This window comes from Oryctolagus cuniculus, chromosome 4 (assembly GCF_964237555.1).
Source record: "Oryctolagus cuniculus chromosome 4, mOryCun1.1, whole genome shotgun sequence".
Lineage (NCBI taxonomy): Eukaryota > Metazoa > Chordata > Mammalia > Lagomorpha > Leporidae > Oryctolagus > Oryctolagus cuniculus.
The window spans coordinates 1,475,955-1,493,981 of record NC_091435.1 but is presented as its reverse complement, the minus strand read 5'-3'; the positions used below and the strand labels follow the sequence as shown (position 1 = coordinate 1,493,981).

The 18,027-nt window shown below is 56.7% G+C and overlaps 1 protein-coding gene across 16 annotated transcripts in view; it reads left to right on the top strand.

Annotated features, from left to right (window-relative positions):
• Positions 1-18,027, top strand: part of ADARB1 (adenosine deaminase RNA specific B1) — a 115,947-nt gene that overhangs the window by 69,155 nt on the left and 28,765 nt on the right. For 6 of the 16 annotated variants that reach the window (XR_011387664.1, XM_051839961.2, XM_051839967.2 and 3 more), the window contains 6 exons: positions 5,794-5,868; positions 9,774-10,708; positions 13,170-13,284; positions 14,836-15,004; positions 15,574-15,779; positions 16,991-17,159. Coding sequence is in view for 12 of the 16 variants with exons in the window: in XM_051839961.2 (XP_051695921.1) it covers positions 5,841-5,868; positions 9,774-10,708; positions 13,170-13,284; positions 14,836-15,004; positions 15,574-15,779; positions 16,991-17,159 (1,622 nt within the window). In the remaining 4 variants the exon portion in view is untranslated. Of the gene's footprint in view, positions 1-5,793; positions 5,869-6,025; positions 6,132-9,773; positions 10,709-13,169; positions 13,285-14,835; positions 15,005-15,573; positions 15,780-16,990; positions 17,160-18,027 lie in introns of those variants that run through there. The other 10 variants (XR_011387666.1, XR_011387665.1, XM_051839964.2 and 7 more) reach the window with 4 other exon arrangements.

Here is an 18,027-nt window from a genome sequence, read left to right as displayed (position 1 = left end):
TGCGGCCTCCAGGAGGCGCTGTTGCGCCTGCGCCTGTGGGCGCCTGGAGAAGCTGCAGCCGGCAGAGGCGGCCCGATTGGTGTCCTCAGTCATCTGTAGCCAAGCACAACTGTCCCGCCCCGTGAGAGCCTCCGCGGGCAGCGCGGTCTGCGGCAGCAATGCCGGGGGCGGGCTGAGCCGTATCCCTCCTGCACTCCAGCCTGCAGGGGCACGTTGCGCCGGAGCTATGCCGTGTGTGCGTGCATGTGCACGTGCTGCGTGGGGCCCTGCTTGCCCCTGGCTGGAGGCTGGGCTGTTCTGTGCTGGCCGGTCTCCTGGCATGGAGGAAAACCCAAAGGGGCTGGTGAGTACCCTGGGCTTGTCTGCTTATGGTTCAGCCAGAGTGCGGGCTGCACACCCCCCCCCCCCCCACCTCCCCGCAGTGCCTGCTGAGCCCCAGACACCAGCGTAGGGCAGGAGGAAGAGTGGTCACTGGCAGGGGTGGGAGGGCCAGGGCCCCATGTACACGCTGGCCGCTTGTTGCCAGGCGCCCCACCCACTACCCCGGCCATGTGCAGTTGTGGTCCAGGGTGTTGAGCCGCTGTTGCCCATCCATTTTTTGAGGCTTTGTTTCCTAAACTCCCTCTTGGTGCTTCGGTTTGCTTATCCCAGCCTCTGCCTCACTGGCATGGGAGAGGTCTGGCTCCCTGGGAAGAGGGGAGGCATCACCCTCCTCTCTCCCTGTGGTGTTGTGTGTGAATGCATCCAAGGGTTAACCCTCACACGTCACGTTCCAGGTGCTGTGTGAGGAGTGTGTGGGCTTTGGGCACCGTTCTACCTGGTCTGGTTCTGCTTGGTTCTGCCTGGCTCAGCCCGCCCGATTCAGCCTGGTTCTGCCTGGTTCAGCCTGATTCTGCTGTGTGATGAATGAGCCTTGTGAGGAGGCACCGCAGCTTGCTCCTGGCAGGCAGGTGGCTGTGGGATGCGGGGACCAGCAGGGCTGGCGCTGGCTTGTCTGGACGGCACCGCTGGCACAGCACATGGAAGCGGGGACCTCCGTCAGCATCCTGGGGCGTCGCCACACAAGGAGGCGCAGGAGGCGCTCGGAGAGGAGAGGTAACGCATTCGGGTCTTGTTCCACCAGCACAGGTCGGGCTCCCCGGCCCCGCGGTGGTGTTTCTGGGGTGCTGCCTGTGCGAGAACCGTGTTGATGCCGCCTGCTCGCCCCTTTGCGGCCCGAGGGCCTCTGCGTTCTGTTGCAGCTGGCAGAGCTGTGGGTGTTCGTGTGTGTAGGGCGCCTGGCTTCTGGGTCTGGAGCAGATCTTGAGAAACGTTTATGCCAGTGTGGAAGTTCGCAGCCGGGGGTGTGAACAGTTTTCTCTGGCAGCGACGGGCGCTGCCTGACGCTTCAGCCTTTGCTGCCGCTGCTCATTCCCGACGTTCCTGCGGGAACACTTCTCCATGCCGTGGAAGTGCGGCCGTAGCCACCGGCGTGAAAGTACTTCCAGTTTAAAGGAATGAAAGCGAACTGGTGCCTGACACTTAACACTCCAGGTTAATTTCAGTTTTTAGTTCAACTTAACTGTCTGAGGCTTTTTAAAAAAAATTTGTCTATTTATTTGAGATGCAGAATTAGAGAGAGAGAGAGAGAGAGAGAGAGAGAGGTCTTCCATCTGCTGGTTCACTCCCCAAAAGACCACAGTGGCCAGAGTGGGGCCCATCTGAAGCCAGGAACCTGGAGCTTCTTCCAGGTCTCCCATGTGGGTGCAGGGTTCCAAGCACTTGGGCCATCTTCCACTGCTTTCCCAATCCCAGAGCTGGGTTGGAAGAGGAGCACCTGGGACTAGAACCAGTGCCCATATGGGATTCTGGCACCCCAGGAGTAGGCTTAACCTACTACGCCATAGCGCTGTCCCCAACAACTGTTTTAAGACATTAAAATCTATATACTTTATTTCTTAAAATGAGATTCAAAAGTTGCCTGTGATTAAAAATGCTTTTGTGCCAGTTGGTTTACATGGTGTACTTTGAAATAATGAATAGAAATGGCTTAGTGGAAGCCGCCAGGCACCCAGCATGGTCCGAGGCCTCTGCCCTGGCTCGTCTGTCACCTTGGTTCCTACACCTCCCTGACGGGATCCTTGGGGTTATGGTGGCAGGAGACAGATTCCTCCAGGAAATACAAGCAGCCACAGTGTGTTAGCGTGGCTTCGAGGTGATGTTGGAGTCACAACCCTACAATCCCAGCACTTGGCTGCATGCAACAAGGACGATGTGACTGATGCCAGTCTGTGGCTGGCGGTGAGGGACGGACTTGTGGTCACTGTGCCTGCCAATGGGCTCTTCCCCAGGGACACAGGGCAAGCTCCTGGCAGCTGTCAGACTGACAAGTGGCCTTGCAAGAGCTGATCTCCGTTACTCACGTGTCTGGGTCTGTGTCCCAAGCCCCGCTCCCTCCTGCTGTGATCCGTGTATCCACCTTGGTGGTACTGAGTGTGGCTGCACCACACACGAAGCCTTGGGCAGTCACTGATCCTGCCTACCTCCATCCGTGAAGCTGCTCCAAGGTCATGCTCGGGCAGCCCGCCATCTCTGCCATCTCTCTGTGGGTCCCTGCCACCATCTCTACCCTCTCTCTGTGGGTCCCTGCCGCCATCTCTGCCATCTCTCTGTGGGTCCCTGCCACCATCTCTGCCATCTCTCTGTGGGTCCCTGCTGCGGCCTTTCTTCGTTGTTTGAGATCTTCTGGTTCTTGGTGTGACAGGCGCCTGCTCTTATAGGGCGCTGTGACGGGGAATCTCACGCCTCTGTTGTGGCTGACTCCCCACCCACGCTGCAGGGTCCAGGTTTCTGTTGGACCCTTTGTCCACCCTTCCTGCTGAGGGGTCTCCCGCTGCTCCTTGGTGGCCCTATCACAGCCTGGTGGAGAGAGGAGAGCCGAGGCCCCACGGCATCTCGTGTGACTCATGTAGCATTGTAGGAAGGAAAGGGGTGACCCAGTCTTGTCTGGCACGACCCTGCCGGGGCCCCAGGGCCCTCCCGACAGGCCGGTGTGGGGTTTGGCTGGAGCAGATCCTTGTCTGACCTTTGCATCCAGGCTACCTGGGAGAGCCGCCTTCACAGCGCCGTGGCCGTCTGATGTCCATGGCCTTTGACACCAAGCACGGGTTTAGAGGCAGCGCGGGGCCCAGAGCTCCCACCATGGTGCCCCCAGGTGCGCACTCCTCCACCTTCGTCCCTCCACCTTTCAGTGCCGCCTTATGTGTTGTGGGTGGGTGGGGAGTGTGGTCCTGGGATCCTGATTGTACTGCACGAGAGAGAGCAGAGGGGCAGGAATCTCTGCCCCAGGATGTCCCTGCTGCCTGCCACGAGCCAGTTCTCACGTGGTGAGAGCAGGGTGCCCACACACCTCCCTCTGACATGCTGCATCTGCCTCTCATGACCCGAGGGGCTGTGGGAGCACCCAGCCCCACCTGAGGCATCTCCCCTCCAGCAGGGGCTGGCCTTGCCTCTCACCTCAGCCCCCACCCCTTTTTATTAAAGTCCCACATCATGGAAACGTAGATAAGTATGAATCGCAGGAGTGTGTCGTGAGTCTCATGTGTCCATCAGCTAGCACCACCAGCCGCTTGCTGGGGTCCCCCAGACAGCTCTGTCCCCACTACGCAGAAGGACTGCCAAGTAACCCCAGGTGCTGTCATTTCACCTGGGAACAGTGTGGTGTGGATCAAGAAAAGACGAGAGTCGTCGCACCCCTCCATCGTGAACAGCAACACAGCTGTGTGGCAGCGTGCACACGGATTCCTCGGCTGCAGAACCTGTCAGAGCGGCTGCGGTTCTCGCCCAGCACCATGCTTTGCACACAGCAGATCCTCAGAAAACACATCTTGAAGTTATTAATCGCTACAAAATAATGTGCTTGTTAAACTCTCTGGAAAGCTTTCTTGAATAAAGGATTCCACGTAGACTCTCATTTAACTTTAGCAACAAGCCTGCCAGAAATGCAATGAGATTAAAAGTTATTGGGGTTGGCCGGCGCCGCGGCTCACTAGGCTAATCCTCCGCCTTGCGGCGCCGGCACCCCGGGTTCTAGTCCCGGTCGGGGCGCCGGATTCTGTCCCGGTTGCCCCTCTTCCAGGCCAGCTCTCTGCTGTGGCCAGGGAGTGCAGTGGAGGATGGCCCAGGTGCTTGGGCCCTGCACCCCATGGGAGACCAGGATAAGCACCTGGCTCCTGGCTCCTGCCATCGGATCAGCGCGGTGCGCCGGCCGCAGCGCGCCGGCCGCGGCGGCCATTGGAGGGTGAACCAACGGCAAAGGAAGACCTTTCTCTCTGCCTCTCTCTCTCTCTCACTGTCCACTCTGCCTGTCAAAAAAAAAAAAAAAGTTATTGGGGCTGGCGCTGTGGCATAGTGGGCCAAGTCTGCACTGCCGGAACCCCGTATGGGTGCCAGTTCGTGTCCTTGCTGCTCCTCTTCCGATCCAGCTCTCTGCTGTGGGCTGGGAAAGCAGCAGAAGATGGCCCAGTTTTGGGGCCCCTGCACCTGCGTGGGAAACCTGGAGAAAGCTCCTGGCTCCTGACTTGGGTTGGCTCAGCTCTGGCCATTGAGGCCATCTGGGAATGAACCAACAGATGAAAACTTCTCTCTCTGTCTCTGCCTCTGCCTCTCTCTGTAACTCTACCTCTCAAAAAAAAGTTATCAGCAAGTAGTTGTCAATTGAGCCACATATTAGGTCCGTGATGTGTGAAATACAACACAAATGCACATTTTAGCAGTTTTAGTCATTATTATCTTAAAAGCAGATTTGCCTTTTAGTGATGTATAATATAAATTTTATTTGTGCCGGCTCACTAGGCTAATCCTCCGCCTGCGGCACTGGCACTCCGAGTTCTAGTCCCGGTTGCTTCTCTTCCAGTCCAGCTCTCTGCTGTGGCCCGGGAAGGCAGTGGAGGATGGCCCAGGTCCTTGGGCCCTGCACCCGCATGGGAGACCAGGAGGAAGCACCTGGCTCCTGGCTTCAGATCGACGCAGCGCACCGGCTACAGCACGCTGGCCTTGGCGGCCATTTGGGGGTTGAACCAATGGATAAAGGAAGACCTTTCTCTCTGTCTCTCTCTCATACTAACTCTGCCTGTCAAAAAAAAATTTTTTTATTTATATGAAAAAAATTTGTGGTTACCCGAATGGGCACCTGTCTTCCTTGCGACAGTCTGATGGGACTCTTGTGATGTGCCGTGTGTCAGAACAGCTGTGCAGTGTGTGACTGAAACACTGGGGAAGAGGCAGCTTTGAAGTTTGTTAGCAACTGGGTAATTAGAGTAGTCGTTCTGTGAGTCTGTTAATAATTAGGTAATTCACACGATGTTTCCCTGACCACGTCCTGTGCTTTCTCTTGCCAACCAAGTGCTGAGTTACCCGAGCTCACAAATTAGATTGGGTTTTAACTGCCACGCATGTCAGTGTCTCCCCAAGATGCTTCCGGGGAGGTAGGAAGTGTCATGGGCTTGCGGGGGACGGATTCTTGCTGTGACCCCAAACCACACGCTGGGGTCCTCAGGAGTCACCACCGTGTCCGGCTCTCTGTGACCCTGCACTCCAGGGACTGGGCCCACCCACCCCAGAGGGCACCAGCCCACACCTGCCTCGCCTGCCTGCTCTCCACCCCGGCCTCCCGCACCACCAGAGCCCAGAGCCCAGAGCCAGCTGGGGACGAGGGAGACGCCGCACTCCCTTCCCTGCTTCTCTTCTGTGGGAGCCGGGGCGCGGGCTCACCTCGGGTTGTGCGCTCAGTGCTGCTTTCTTGCTGTCTTTCAGACAGAAACCATCTGCGCCCGTCAAGACACCCTCAGACGTGCTCTGCCATGGACGCAGAAGACGAGGAGAACATGAGTAAGACCCAGGCCTATTCAGTGTCGAGTAGCTAACTGTCCATTAAAGTTGCAGTGTGTGTGAACTTGGCTCGTGAGACCGACTTGGGAAGGCTGACTTTCCTCGTGCCGTGGGCTGTTGGCAGTGTGTGTCTTTAATTCTCACCCATTCTCTGCAGAAGGTGTCAGTACCGCCGTAGACGCCATCCCTTCAGCCCTCTGTCTAGGTCCCGTCACTCTGCATCGACGAGGGGTCGTCGTTTTCACACGGGAAAGATGGCCTAGGTGTGTGTCCACCGAGAGGCGTGGTTTCCTGTGACGTGCGCTCAGACCTGCACCTGTGCATGTCAGAGCTCATCTGTAGGAGTGCTGTGAAGCCTGCTCTGGGGAGATTGTAGTCAGAAACGCTTTGCTGGGGGCTGCATCTCCACTGGTGAGGGAGACAGTGACGTGGGTGTTGAGGGTGCTCCAACCTTCCCTCTTCTCTCCAGGAGTTTGTGAATGCTTGTGTTTTATCTCTGATCCAGACAACAGTGTGTCTGAGTTAAGGCAAAGACTTCCACCGAAGCTTCCAGGGAGTGGTAGGGAAATCGGGATGAGACGTCACCTCCCATGCCAGGGGGTGGTGGGGAAATCGGGATGAGACCCTGCCTCCCACACCAGGGGGTGGTGGGGAAGTCGGGATGAGACGTCACCTTCTACACCAGGGGGTGGAAGGGAAATCAGGCTGAGACGTCACCTTCTACGCCAGGGGGTGGTAGGGAAATCGGGATGCGACGTCGCCTCCCACACCAGTGGGTGGTGGGGAAATCGGGATGCGACGTCGCCTCCTGCACCAGTGGGTGGTGGGGAAATCGGGATGCGACGTCGCCTCCCACACCAGTGGGTGGTGGGGAAATCAGGATGAGACATCGCCTCCCACACCAGGGGGTGGTAGGGAAATCGGGATGAGACATCGCCTCCCACACCAGTGGGTGGTGGGGAAATCGGGATGCGACGTCGCCTCCCACACCAGTGGGTGGTGGGGAAATTGGGATGCGACGTCGCCTCCTGCACCAGGGGGTGATAGGGAAATCAGACTGACGTTGCCTTCTACATCATCGACACATGTCTTTGCACGCTCACTGGTCTCAGGGAAGACTGTGTGGCTCCCAGCGAGCTGTATTGGTGTGGTTGTTGATGCTAGAACTCAGTTATGTGCATCTCACCTGGTGACGATCTCATCTGGGTCCCTGCCAGAGTTTATGGAGGGCCCTGGGCAGTGGGGCTGGGCTGATGTGCTGCGTGCTACGCAGTGACCACTGTCCATGCCTGCAGGGTGGCTCCTGGACAGCAGTGCGGTGCTGTCGGAGCCATGTGGCCAGTGTGTCCTTCTCCTGCAGATGCGTGCACTGCCCAGGACTGCTGGAGCCCCTGTCTTCCCTGCTTTCCCCCTCACTCCTATTTAGGATCGTTTTAAACCCAGCCCTAGGATTTTCCTGGGCAGTTCCATTCAGCATGTCCAGCTGTGCCCGAGTTCTTCAGGGAGAGAGATTAAACTCTGCGTCTTGCTTTAGAGCCGGCCACCTGCACTTGGGTACAGGCGTCCACTGGGCCACGCGTGGGGACCGTGGCCCTGGCCCGTCACCTGCAGCCTGAGTTTTGTGACCTCATGAGTGATGTTTCTGCTGGTTCAGGTGCCACCACATTGCAGCACCTGGTCCTTTGACAGCACCAGTGTCCGGTCATGACTCGTCACACTTCCAGGAAGACAGCGTGGGTCTTGGCAGGCACGTGATGGCCTCCTCGGGCTCAGTGCCTTATCCCCCTTCCCCCAGCAGCGTTTCCAACAGACGGAATGGGAGCAGGACCGCGGTGCTTCCCGAGTGGTTAAGAGGTCACAGTCCATCTGAACCATCTTATGTAAAGTATCTCTCATGATCTCAGGATTGTCTCTCATTTTTATTTCTGAAAAGAGCCGAGATTGTTTCAGAGATTAAGTGCATGTCGGAATACACTGTGATGATTTGCTTCTCTTTACGGATTATTCTGTTAAGCCAGGAAAGCAGTCACCCAGGATGTGATGTTCTCGCTCACTTAATAACCTCTCCATTCCGCCTGCTCTACTCTTCCTAACCTTTTGTTCCCTTTGAGCACCGAAAGGAGTAACCTATTGAGCTTTTGCTGGAGGATGTTATAAATGAAAATTTAGTGTCCAGTCCATCAGCTTTGTCACCTGGGGGAAGTGAGGTGTGTGTCAGAGGTGCTGTCTGTAGGGACAGTTCGCAAAGCCCTCATCTGCCCAGGAAGCATCACTTTGCCCACGGATGGTGTTGAAACCATCTCTGGTGACTGATGGTGGCCCTGGGAGTTGGTGATCTCTGCCTTCAGAGGTCGCCACTCACAGGCCGTCTCCCACCGTAAACCCTCCTGTGGGCTGGAGTGATGAACACTCACGATGTCTTAGCATGATCAGAATCCACGTCTCGTTGTGTGGAACAGAGACCCCAGGCCTCCATCCTGTAATTGGTTCACGATTTTAAAACATTTCGGTGACTTAGAAGGTGTGAATTTCTGGAAGCCATGCACATGAGCAACCTTGCCAAGCCCCGAGACCACGGCCTGTGCTTCATGCAGTGCCTGCGGATCTAGCTCTGATGAAAACCCAGTGTTTCTTTTCCTTTGCAAAAAGGCTTGCTAAACTTAGCAGCAGTGCACACTTTTTTATTTCTGTTTTTCAAAATTAGTCATGTTTGTTGTGCCATGCACTTTTAGAATTCTAAAATTATGTTCCTTTGTTAATTTTAAATATAAAATATTGGGGCTGGCATTGTAGCACAATGGGTTAAGCCCCTGGCATCTTGTGGGCACCGGTTTGATCTGGCTGCTCCAGTTCTGATCCAGCTCCCTCTAATGTGCCCGGGAAAGCAGTGGAAGGTGGTCCAAGTGCTTGGGCCCCTGCACCCTTGGGGGAGACCTGGAAGAAGCTCCTGGCTCCTGGCTTTGGCCTGGCCCAACCCTGGCCATTGCAGCCATTTGGGGAGTGAACCAGTGGATGGAGGATCTCTTCTCTTACTCTGTAACTGTACCTTTTAAATAAATAAAAAGTCTTTAAAAAAAGATAGATATAAAATACCTTAAAAGGCAGGATAAGCAAATTATTCTAGAAATCTACCAAATAATTATCATCCTCCAAAAAAATCTACTGAAAAATTACCAGATGTATTTATGTAGTTATCAAGTTGCAGCCTGCTTGCAGCTTCAGTTTTGTACCTTATTTTTTTCTATCATGGAATGTATTTATGGATTCAGAGATAAATCAGACCCCATGTAATAATGAAAAATTTTAAATCGATACCATAAAAGCATATCCCCAAAAATAATTTATAAAACAAAACTAATACTTTTCTAAAATGATTCACTAGTGAAATCAGCTAAATACACATTGACTGGATATTTCAAACCTGAAGAATCAGTAAGTTGTGCACATACAGTCTTAAATAGCGCTGTCTCTGACTGCTGAGCGTTTAGTGGGAAGTGAGAGGGTAAGAGACTGAGAAGGAAAGGCCGGACCAAATGTGTCTGCCAGCTTAGCGCAGCGCCACTCCGTGGACTTGCTAACGAGGCCTGTCCAGACCAGCTTTTCACTAAGCATCTGGATAGCTAAATAAATATCTCTGGATGCCCCAGAACATTCTCAGTAGAAAAAAAAAGCTGTTTAAAAAGGTCGCCTTCCATGCGAAAGCAGCTGGAGAAGTGAATAGGAGAGGCCTCAGCCACGTTCAGCTGCCAGGCCAGTGGGCTGGGAGCTGTCGGGCGCACACAGGCGCGAGGTCTGAGCACGCTTCACTTGCCCGGTGACAAAGGGAGATGACGGAGTCTATAAATTTTGCATTTACAAGATCCTGCAACGAAGGCGTTGTAAGCTACTCTTTCTGGGCACCGCAGGTTCCAGCAGCGCAGACGTTAAGGAAAACCGCCACCTGGACAGCGTGCCCCCCAGGGATGGCGGTGCGCCTGGGCCCAGCGAGGGGACCCGGCTCTCCAACGGGGGCGGCGGGGGTGCCAGCAGGAAGCGGCCCCTGGAGGATGGCAGCAACGGCCACTCCAAGTACCGCCTGAAGAAGCGGAGGAAAATGCCGGGGCCCGTCTTGCCCAAGAACGCCCTGATGCAGCTGAACGAGATTAAGCCCGGCCTGCAGTACACGCTGCTGTCGCAGACGGGGCCTGTGCACGCGCCGCTCTTTGTCATGTCCGTGGAGGTGAACGGGCAGGCGTTCGAGGGCTCCGGCCCCACCAAGAAAAAGGCAAAGCTGCATGCTGCCGAGAAGGCCCTGCGCTCTTTCGTCCAGTTTCCCAACGCCTCCGAAGCCCACCTGGCCATGGGGAGGACCCTGTCTGTGAACACAGATTTCACATCCGACCAGGCCGACTTTCCCGACACGCTCTTCAACGGCTTTGAGACGTCCGACAGGGTGGAGCCGCCCTTCTATGTGGGATCCAACGGTGACGACTCCTTCAGCTCCAGCGGGGACCTCAGCCTGTCGGCCTCCCCGGTGCCCGCAGGCCTGGCCCAGCCCCCACTCCCTGTCCTGCCGCCGTTCCCACCACCGAGCGGGAAGAACCCCGTGATGATCCTGAATGAGCTGCGCCCGGGTCTGAAGTATGACTTCCTGTCGGAGAGCGGGGAGAGCCACGCCAAGAGCTTCGTCATGTCTGTGGTCGTGGATGGCCAGTTCTTTGAAGGCTCGGGAAGGAACAAGAAGCTGGCCAAGGCCCGGGCGGCACAGTCTGCCCTGGCCACTGTCTTCAATCTGCACTTGGATCAGACGCCATCTCGCCAGCCTATCCCCAGCGAGGGTCTGCAGTTGCACCTGCCACAGGTGAGCACGGGTCGCTGCTGGAGCCACAGCTTAGCAGTGCTTCCTCTTCCTGCGACTCTCAACTTCCCTCCTCACATCACTCTGTCCTCACCACGGGCAGCCGCGGCCACCACTGGCTGGGGGTGGGGTAGCCCTCCTGGATCTCAGGACCACGGGCTCACTGAGAAGCCTGGCCAGCCTCGGTGCATGCTGGGGCTGTCGGCCAGGCAGAGTGGACATCGTGCCCCACAGCTCCCTCCCATCAGCCCACAGCAAGCCCTTGTCGGGATGAGCGGACAGTGATTGCCCCTCAAAGGGCCCGTCCAGGGCTCATGGTCAGGGTCAGTGGTGATGGCCACGGCATCCTCAGTGGGAAGCCCAGGCGGAAGTGAGCTCGCATCACAGGACATGGGACTGCATGGGCCAGAGCCTGAAAGCACTCAGGCTGGGTCCCGGCCCCTCCCCAGTAAGACCAGGGTAGAGAAGGGGAAGGCTCTGGGGTGGCGGGAAGGGGGCGCGGTGTCTCGTTCCTGCCCCCAGTGCCCCAGCTCTCCCCTTCTTGGGAACCCAAATCCTGCTGGTCCGCTGGAAAAAGTGCTCCGTGACCGTCCTGCTGTGCGGTGCTTGTTCCCAAGCGCGCTGCAGTTTGCTGACACAGTGGGGCCCGTGTCCGCAGCTCTGGGGCTTCCTGGGCCTCTGGAGCTGGGTCCTGGCCGCCTGGCGGTGTTCACAGTGTCCATGTTGAGGAGCGGCCCACGGTCTCTCCTGGGGCCTTTGTGAGTCAGATGCCCGCTTCCCTCACTGACCTCCTCAGCCTCGCTCCTAAGACCTGAGTCCGTTTGTAATCGGCGCCTCCTCGGCCGTGGGTCCCCGTGCAGCAGGGATGTCTCAGAGGGCCGGTGGGCCCAAGTTCACATGTGTGTGAGTGGGCGCCAGCCCTGCCTCAGGGCTGCCAGTGTGGAGCCTGCCCGGACCCTACCATGGGCAGGGCTGCGGGTGCCGCCTCTCTCCTGGCCCTGCAGGTGCCAAGTGTCAGTGTGTGGGCTGTGCCGTCTGCCACCACACCACCACAGGCTCTTCCCCAGCTCTCGGGTGGTTCCGGAGCATGATCTCATGTCCCCCAAGGACCTGAGGGTCCCTTCCCAGAGTTACTTCTGATGTCTTTGTTGCTGGCTTCTGCTGCTGTTTGGTTGGAGATTTCAAAATGCATCTTCCCAGGGCCCTGCTGAGCAGCCCGGCTGGACCGGGGCCCGGCGTCCCCCTGGGCTGCAGACTTCTGCCTTCCCGACCTTCTGAGCGGCTTGAGGGGGTTACATAGGCAGCGCGGTGCAGTCTGACGTGCCCATTTTGTTAAAATTGTGAAACCGAGCAGCCACCACTCGGGGTGGGGCGGGCCGAGCTGCGGCGGGTCTGCCTGGGGCAGAGTGGTGTGAGGGCTTGCGCTCTGTGACTGTGCTGCCTGCAGCTGGCGGGCCGTGTCTGCCTGAGTTCCACACCTTTGCCTGGAACGGCCGCTTTTCTTTCTTCCAGCTCATCGGAGCCTCGCGTTATTTTTCCTTCTGCGTAAGATTAAATGCATTATCCTTTACCCATGATGTCCTGGCCACAGGTGGTCCGCACGCCCTGTGCTTTGACCAGACACGTGGGTGTGAGACTGGTGAGGTAGGGGTCAAACTTGGCTCTTCCCCCACCTCTAGCAGCAGTTCCCAAAGCACTGTGGGCTCATTGTATCCTGGGTCGGTCGTGAGCTGTAAGACAGACCCTGCCTGCAACTTCATGGCTGTGTTTGCTCTGAGAAGCCCTCCCATAGCAGGAGTGGCAGCTGCTCCGCTGGACACGGTCGGAGCATTCTAGATGCTGGGAGCAGTCTGCTTCCCACAAGCCCCCGGATGGCAAGGCTGTGCTGAGACCCAGAGACCTGTGTCCGATGCCTGCAGCAGAGGGAGGCTACGCCAGGCTGTGTGGTTCTTGGATCTTGTCTTCAAGCTGCCCCCTTCTCCTGCCTGTGGTTTTCACATCACGTGTGGGTGCGTGCTCCCAGCCTCAGGCAGCCTGAGCCGGCTGAGGTGCGCCACACGCGGGTATGAGAAGGCAGAAGAGAAGTGGTTACTGCCTCCAGAGTCCGGCCCTTGAGGGAAGCACAACTGGGGGAGCGGGGAGACTCCAGCAGGTGGCAGCACAGCCCAGGTGGGCGGAGGGCGCGGGCAGGGGCCCTGAGCAGCACTCGCCCGCCCTGAGTCTCCGTTTCCGTGTGTGAGGGCGGGCTGGTTTGGGCCTCGCTCATGCTCCACAAGGGCTGCTCCGTGAGGCCTGTTGTACTCAGCTGGAGCCTGGCCCGGCTCCTGGGCAGCTGTTTCCAAGGAATGTGCTGGAGGGAACACCTTTGCCCGTTCACTTGTGTGCTCTGCCAGCATCAATGCCGTCGGTGAGCGCTGCCCTCCCAGGGGTGCTGGCCTAACCTGCCCTCTGTGCCCTCTCCCAGGTGTTAGCGGACGCCGTCTCCCGCCTGGTCCTGGGTAAGTTTGGTGACCTGACCGACAGCTTCTCCTCCCCTCATGCCCGCAGGAAGGTGCTCGCTGGGGTCGTCATGACGACAGGTAACTGCCCTGGCGTGTGTGCTGCGGGTCTCACATTTGACCCACCTGAGATGCTCTGGCTCTCACTCCCACGGCCCCTCCCACGCTGGCAGGGAGCCCTTCTTGTCCTCAGATGCTGGCCCCGTGCAAATAGGAGGACTGCCTCTCTCTCCCCAGTGTTCGTCCCCTGCACCCAAGGCTGTTGTCTTTCGGAGGAGGCGTCTGCTGTCCTCCTCTCTCTGGGGTGATCGGGTCACTGACTGGTTCTGCCAAGGCCTCGGGCCTGTCAGGTCCAGTGGCCACTGCGAGTGCCCTGACAGGGGAGGGAGGTGCTCCAGCAAGAACAGGATGTCTGAGAAAGCACCTTTTAGGGTGGCACAGGAGACCCTCTTAGCGCATCTGCAGTTCCCCGGGGGCGGGAGGGGTCCTGGAATCCTCTTCCTTGTGGGGCTGTGAAGTATACACGCCTCTCACGGGGCTGCAGCCTCCCTGACACGGCCTCCACCGCGTGGTTCACACGCCTCTCACGGGGCTGCAGCGTCCCTGACACGGCCTCCACCGCGTGGTTCACACGCCTCTCACGGGGCTGCAGCGTCCCTGACACGGCCTCCACCGCGTGGTTCACACGCCTCTCACGGGGCTGCAGCGTCCCTGACACGGCCTCCACCACGTGGTTCACACGCCACTCAACACGGGGCTGCAGCGTCCCTGACACGGCCTCCACCGCGTGGTTCACACGCCTCTCACGGGGCTGCAGCGTCCCTGACACGGCCTCCACCGCGTGGTTCACACGCCTCTCACGGGGCTGCAGCGTCCCTGACACGGCCTCCACCGCGTGGTTCACACGCCTCTCACGGGGCTGCAGCGTCCCTGACACGGCCTCCACCACGTGGTTCACACGCCACTCAACACGGGGCTGCAGCGTCCCTGACACGGCCTCCACCGCGTGGTTCACACGCCACTCTCACGGGGCTGCAGCGTCCCTGACACGGCCTCCACGTGGTTCACACGCCACTCTCACGGGGCTGCAGCGTCCCTGACACGGCCTCCACTGCGTGGTTCACACGCCACTCTCACGGGGCTGCAGCGTCCCTGACACGGCTTCCACCACGTGGTTCACACGCCACTCTCACGGGGTCTCACGTGCACGTGCAGCTCACACACAGCTGCGGGATCCAGGCAGGCCCGGCACCATGGCTGTGGCCGGGGTCTGCTTCCCAGGGACGGGACAGCCTGGGCCCTCTGTGGAAGGTGACTTTGCGTCTCTAAGGCCCTCCTTGCCACTCTGGGCTTTGCTGCTGCAACCAGCGGTGACTGTTCAGGACTTGAGTGGAGTGTGTGCACCACACAGGGAGGGAGCTGCCCAGGTGTGCTGCAGGGCGAGTCCTCGGTAGCAGGTTATCTGCAGGGCTCGAGTCTGTGCAGGGGAATTAGTTGGTGACGTGTGTGTACAAGAGCTCACGTGGTCCAGCGACTCCTGAGGTTGGAACCCTGGCCGTGTCTGGCGGGCCCTCGCACACTGCAGGCCTGCCTCATCGTGAGTTGTGGAGAATGACTTCTTTTGTTTTCCAGGAACAGACGTCAAAGATGCCAAGGTGATAAGCGTGTCTACAGGAACGAAGTGCATCAACGGTGAATACATGAGCGACCGCGGCCTGGCGCTCAACGACTGCCACGCCGAGATAATATCGCGGAGGTCCCTGCTCCGATTCCTCTACACGCAGCTGGAGCTCTACCTACAGTGAGTGCCGGAACGAGCGCGGTCTGCTCAGCACTGCAGCTCTCCAACACTCCTCCCCACGCAGCCAGGCGGGCCCTGTTCTGCAGTGCCCAGGGTGTGGGGTAGAGCTGACTCATCCTCGCACACACAGCCAGGCGGGCCCTGTTCTGCAGTGCCCAGGGTGTGGGGTAGAGCTGACTCAATCCTCGCACACACAGGCATGGACACACACATGTGTACGTGCGCGTGCCTGACAGGACCACAAACTTCAAGTCTGTGTTCCAGATCACGTGGCTCTGAGGACATCTGTAGCACCCTGAGCCGCCTGAGGGAACTGGGTGTTGCTGTCTGCGGGCTGAGGTCGTGCCCCCACGCCAGCTCTGTTTGGAGGGTGTGCGTGAGAAGTCCTGTCATGTTTCTGACTGGCCGTTATTGAGGGGACACAGACACGGAAATACACATAAATATTCTAGTCCAGACTTGCCTTCCCCTGTTGAAAATGCCAGCCCTGGAACCCACTCCAAACCCTGGTGGCCTGAGTTTGACCGCTGTGGCCTTCCAGGTCACTCTGGCAACGTTTTGCTTTTCAGCAGCAAAGACGATCAGAAGAAGTCCATCTTCCAGAAGTCGGAGCGGGGCGGGCTGAGGCTCAAGGAGAACGTGCAGTTCCACCTGTACATCAGCACCTCCCCCTGTGGCGACGCCAGAATCTTCTCACCCCACGAGCCAATCCTGGAGGGTAGGGCTGGCTGCGCAACACCGGGTGCACAGGAGCGCTGGGCCGATGCCATGGCGGGTGACAGCACACCTATGTTAACGCTCCCTTTCTTTTAAAATTTCAGTCTTTGCTGTGGACTAATTGGAGTCTCTGTAAAAGCATGGATGTTTTTCTTTGTAATTAGTAATTAATGAGACTATTTTAATGGATGAAAATGTCAGTTCTAATGAACCAAGTAATTTGAGTGGAGCAAGGGTCTCAGTGTTCACATTTGGATAACGTATCTGGTCACGTGCATGTGTGACTGGCTGTATCTCTGAGTTACAGTTTAGCAACTGCTTACAAAGCACTGATGCAAAGCGAGATCCTTGTTACAGCCACACAGTCAGACTCATACCCCTAATCCACTCTGTTACAGACACACCAGGAGCCACATTTCAGCCACGCCACCACAGCCATAGGACCGCAATGGCATGCAACAGCTGTACCGCTACCGCCATATTACAGTCATGCCACTACAGCCGAACTGCTACAGCCGTATTACAGTCGTGCCACTATAGCCACACTGCTACAGCCATATTACAGTCACGCCACACAGCCACACTACTACAGCCATGTCACTACAGCTACACTGCTACTCGTATTACAGCCACACCTTTACAGCCATATTACAGCCACAGCGCTACAGCCACTACAGCCACACTGCTACAGCTGCATTTTGTTCCATCCTTCCTTGCATGCAAGCTCAGTACTTTCATTTTATAGTAATTTATGTCCACATCCTTTCTCCACACATTAAGCATTATTTATTACAAATAGAACGTTGTTACATTATGTGTGTTGCCACATATTCACTGTGCAAAACAGCTAAATATTTTTAAGGAAAAAAAAAAAGACTGAGCCCAGGGCTGAGCACTGTGGGATCTTGGCCGAGTCTCCCATGCATTTATTTCTGCATCCATCTAGGTTTATTTTTAAAATTTTAAAGTACAGGGAAAGTAAATACAGCAAACACCCAAATAGCACATATTAGTGTTTAGTCCTGTTTTAAGGAATCTTTTCGGTTAAATTGCAAAGCCCCATTGTCCCTAAACTCACTGCCGTGAGACCATTATCTTCCTGCCTGGTGCTGTACGCTTGCAGTGTGTGTGTGTACGTTGTGTAGACAGCACAGATCTGTGTGCACTGCATCAACTGTCTTAGGTTGTAGGGTCTCATTAGTTGTGCTTCTCGGTAAGTGAAGCGGATGGTTTGCTGCCTGTGTGTTCTTAATCCTGTTTCTCTCTCAGAACCAGCAGACAGGCATCCAAACCGCAAGGCAAGAGGACAGCTGCGGACGAAGATCGAGTCTGGCGAGGGGACCATCCCCGTGCGCTCGAACGCGAGCATCCAGACGTGGGACGGCGTGCTGCAGGGCGAGCGGCTGCTCACCATGTCCTGCAGCGACAAGATAGCGCGGTGAGCCACCCACAGCGGCTGCTCCTGAACTGCCACTGGCTGTCCCCATTGCCCTGTGCCCCGCACTCTCCCTCAGGACCAAGGTGCCGGGCCCTCCGCGCTGCCTGCCCTCGTCCATGCATGCCTGTGGGTTTCTGGTCAAGGGGATGTATTCCACGTGTGCAGGCTGGAGCAGTTTAAATCCGCTTGCTCCCGGACAAAAATAGTGTCATTTAGTGGTTGTTATAGCTTTAATGGTCATACGTCAGTTTGCATTCTGGGCAGTTAGCACATGCATTTTATTTATATATGCATTGTAAGATTTATTTATATAAAGGCAGAGTTAGTGGGGAGGGAGGCTGGGAAAGGAGGAGATCTTCCATCCACTGGTTCACTCCCCAGATGGCTGGGTCAGGCCAAAGCCAGGAGTCAGGAGCTGCTTTCCGGTCTCCCACGTGGGTGGCAGAACTCAAGCACTTGGGCCATGTGCTGCTGCTTTGCCAAGCATGATAGCAGAGAGCTGGGGTGGAAGTGGAGCAGCCGGGACACACAACAGCGCTCCTATGGAATGCTAGTGTTGCATGTGGCAGCTTGAACTGCCGTGCCAGGACTGACCCCACGGCAGGTTGTTTTTTTTTTTTTTTTTTTTTTTTTTTTTTTAAGACTTTAAAGATTTGTCTATTTTGAAAGTCAGAGGGAAAGACAGAGAGAGCTTCATCTTTTGGTTCACCCCCCTAGATGGCCACAATGGCCAGGGCTCCAATTTTGTTCTTTCTTTCTCAGAATTGTTTTGGTTGTCTGAATTTTGGATGAATTTTTCTGCTTATTCAAAAAATGCCGCTGTTATTTTGCTGTGGATTTAACAGGCACTCTTTGACAACCTGCTGTC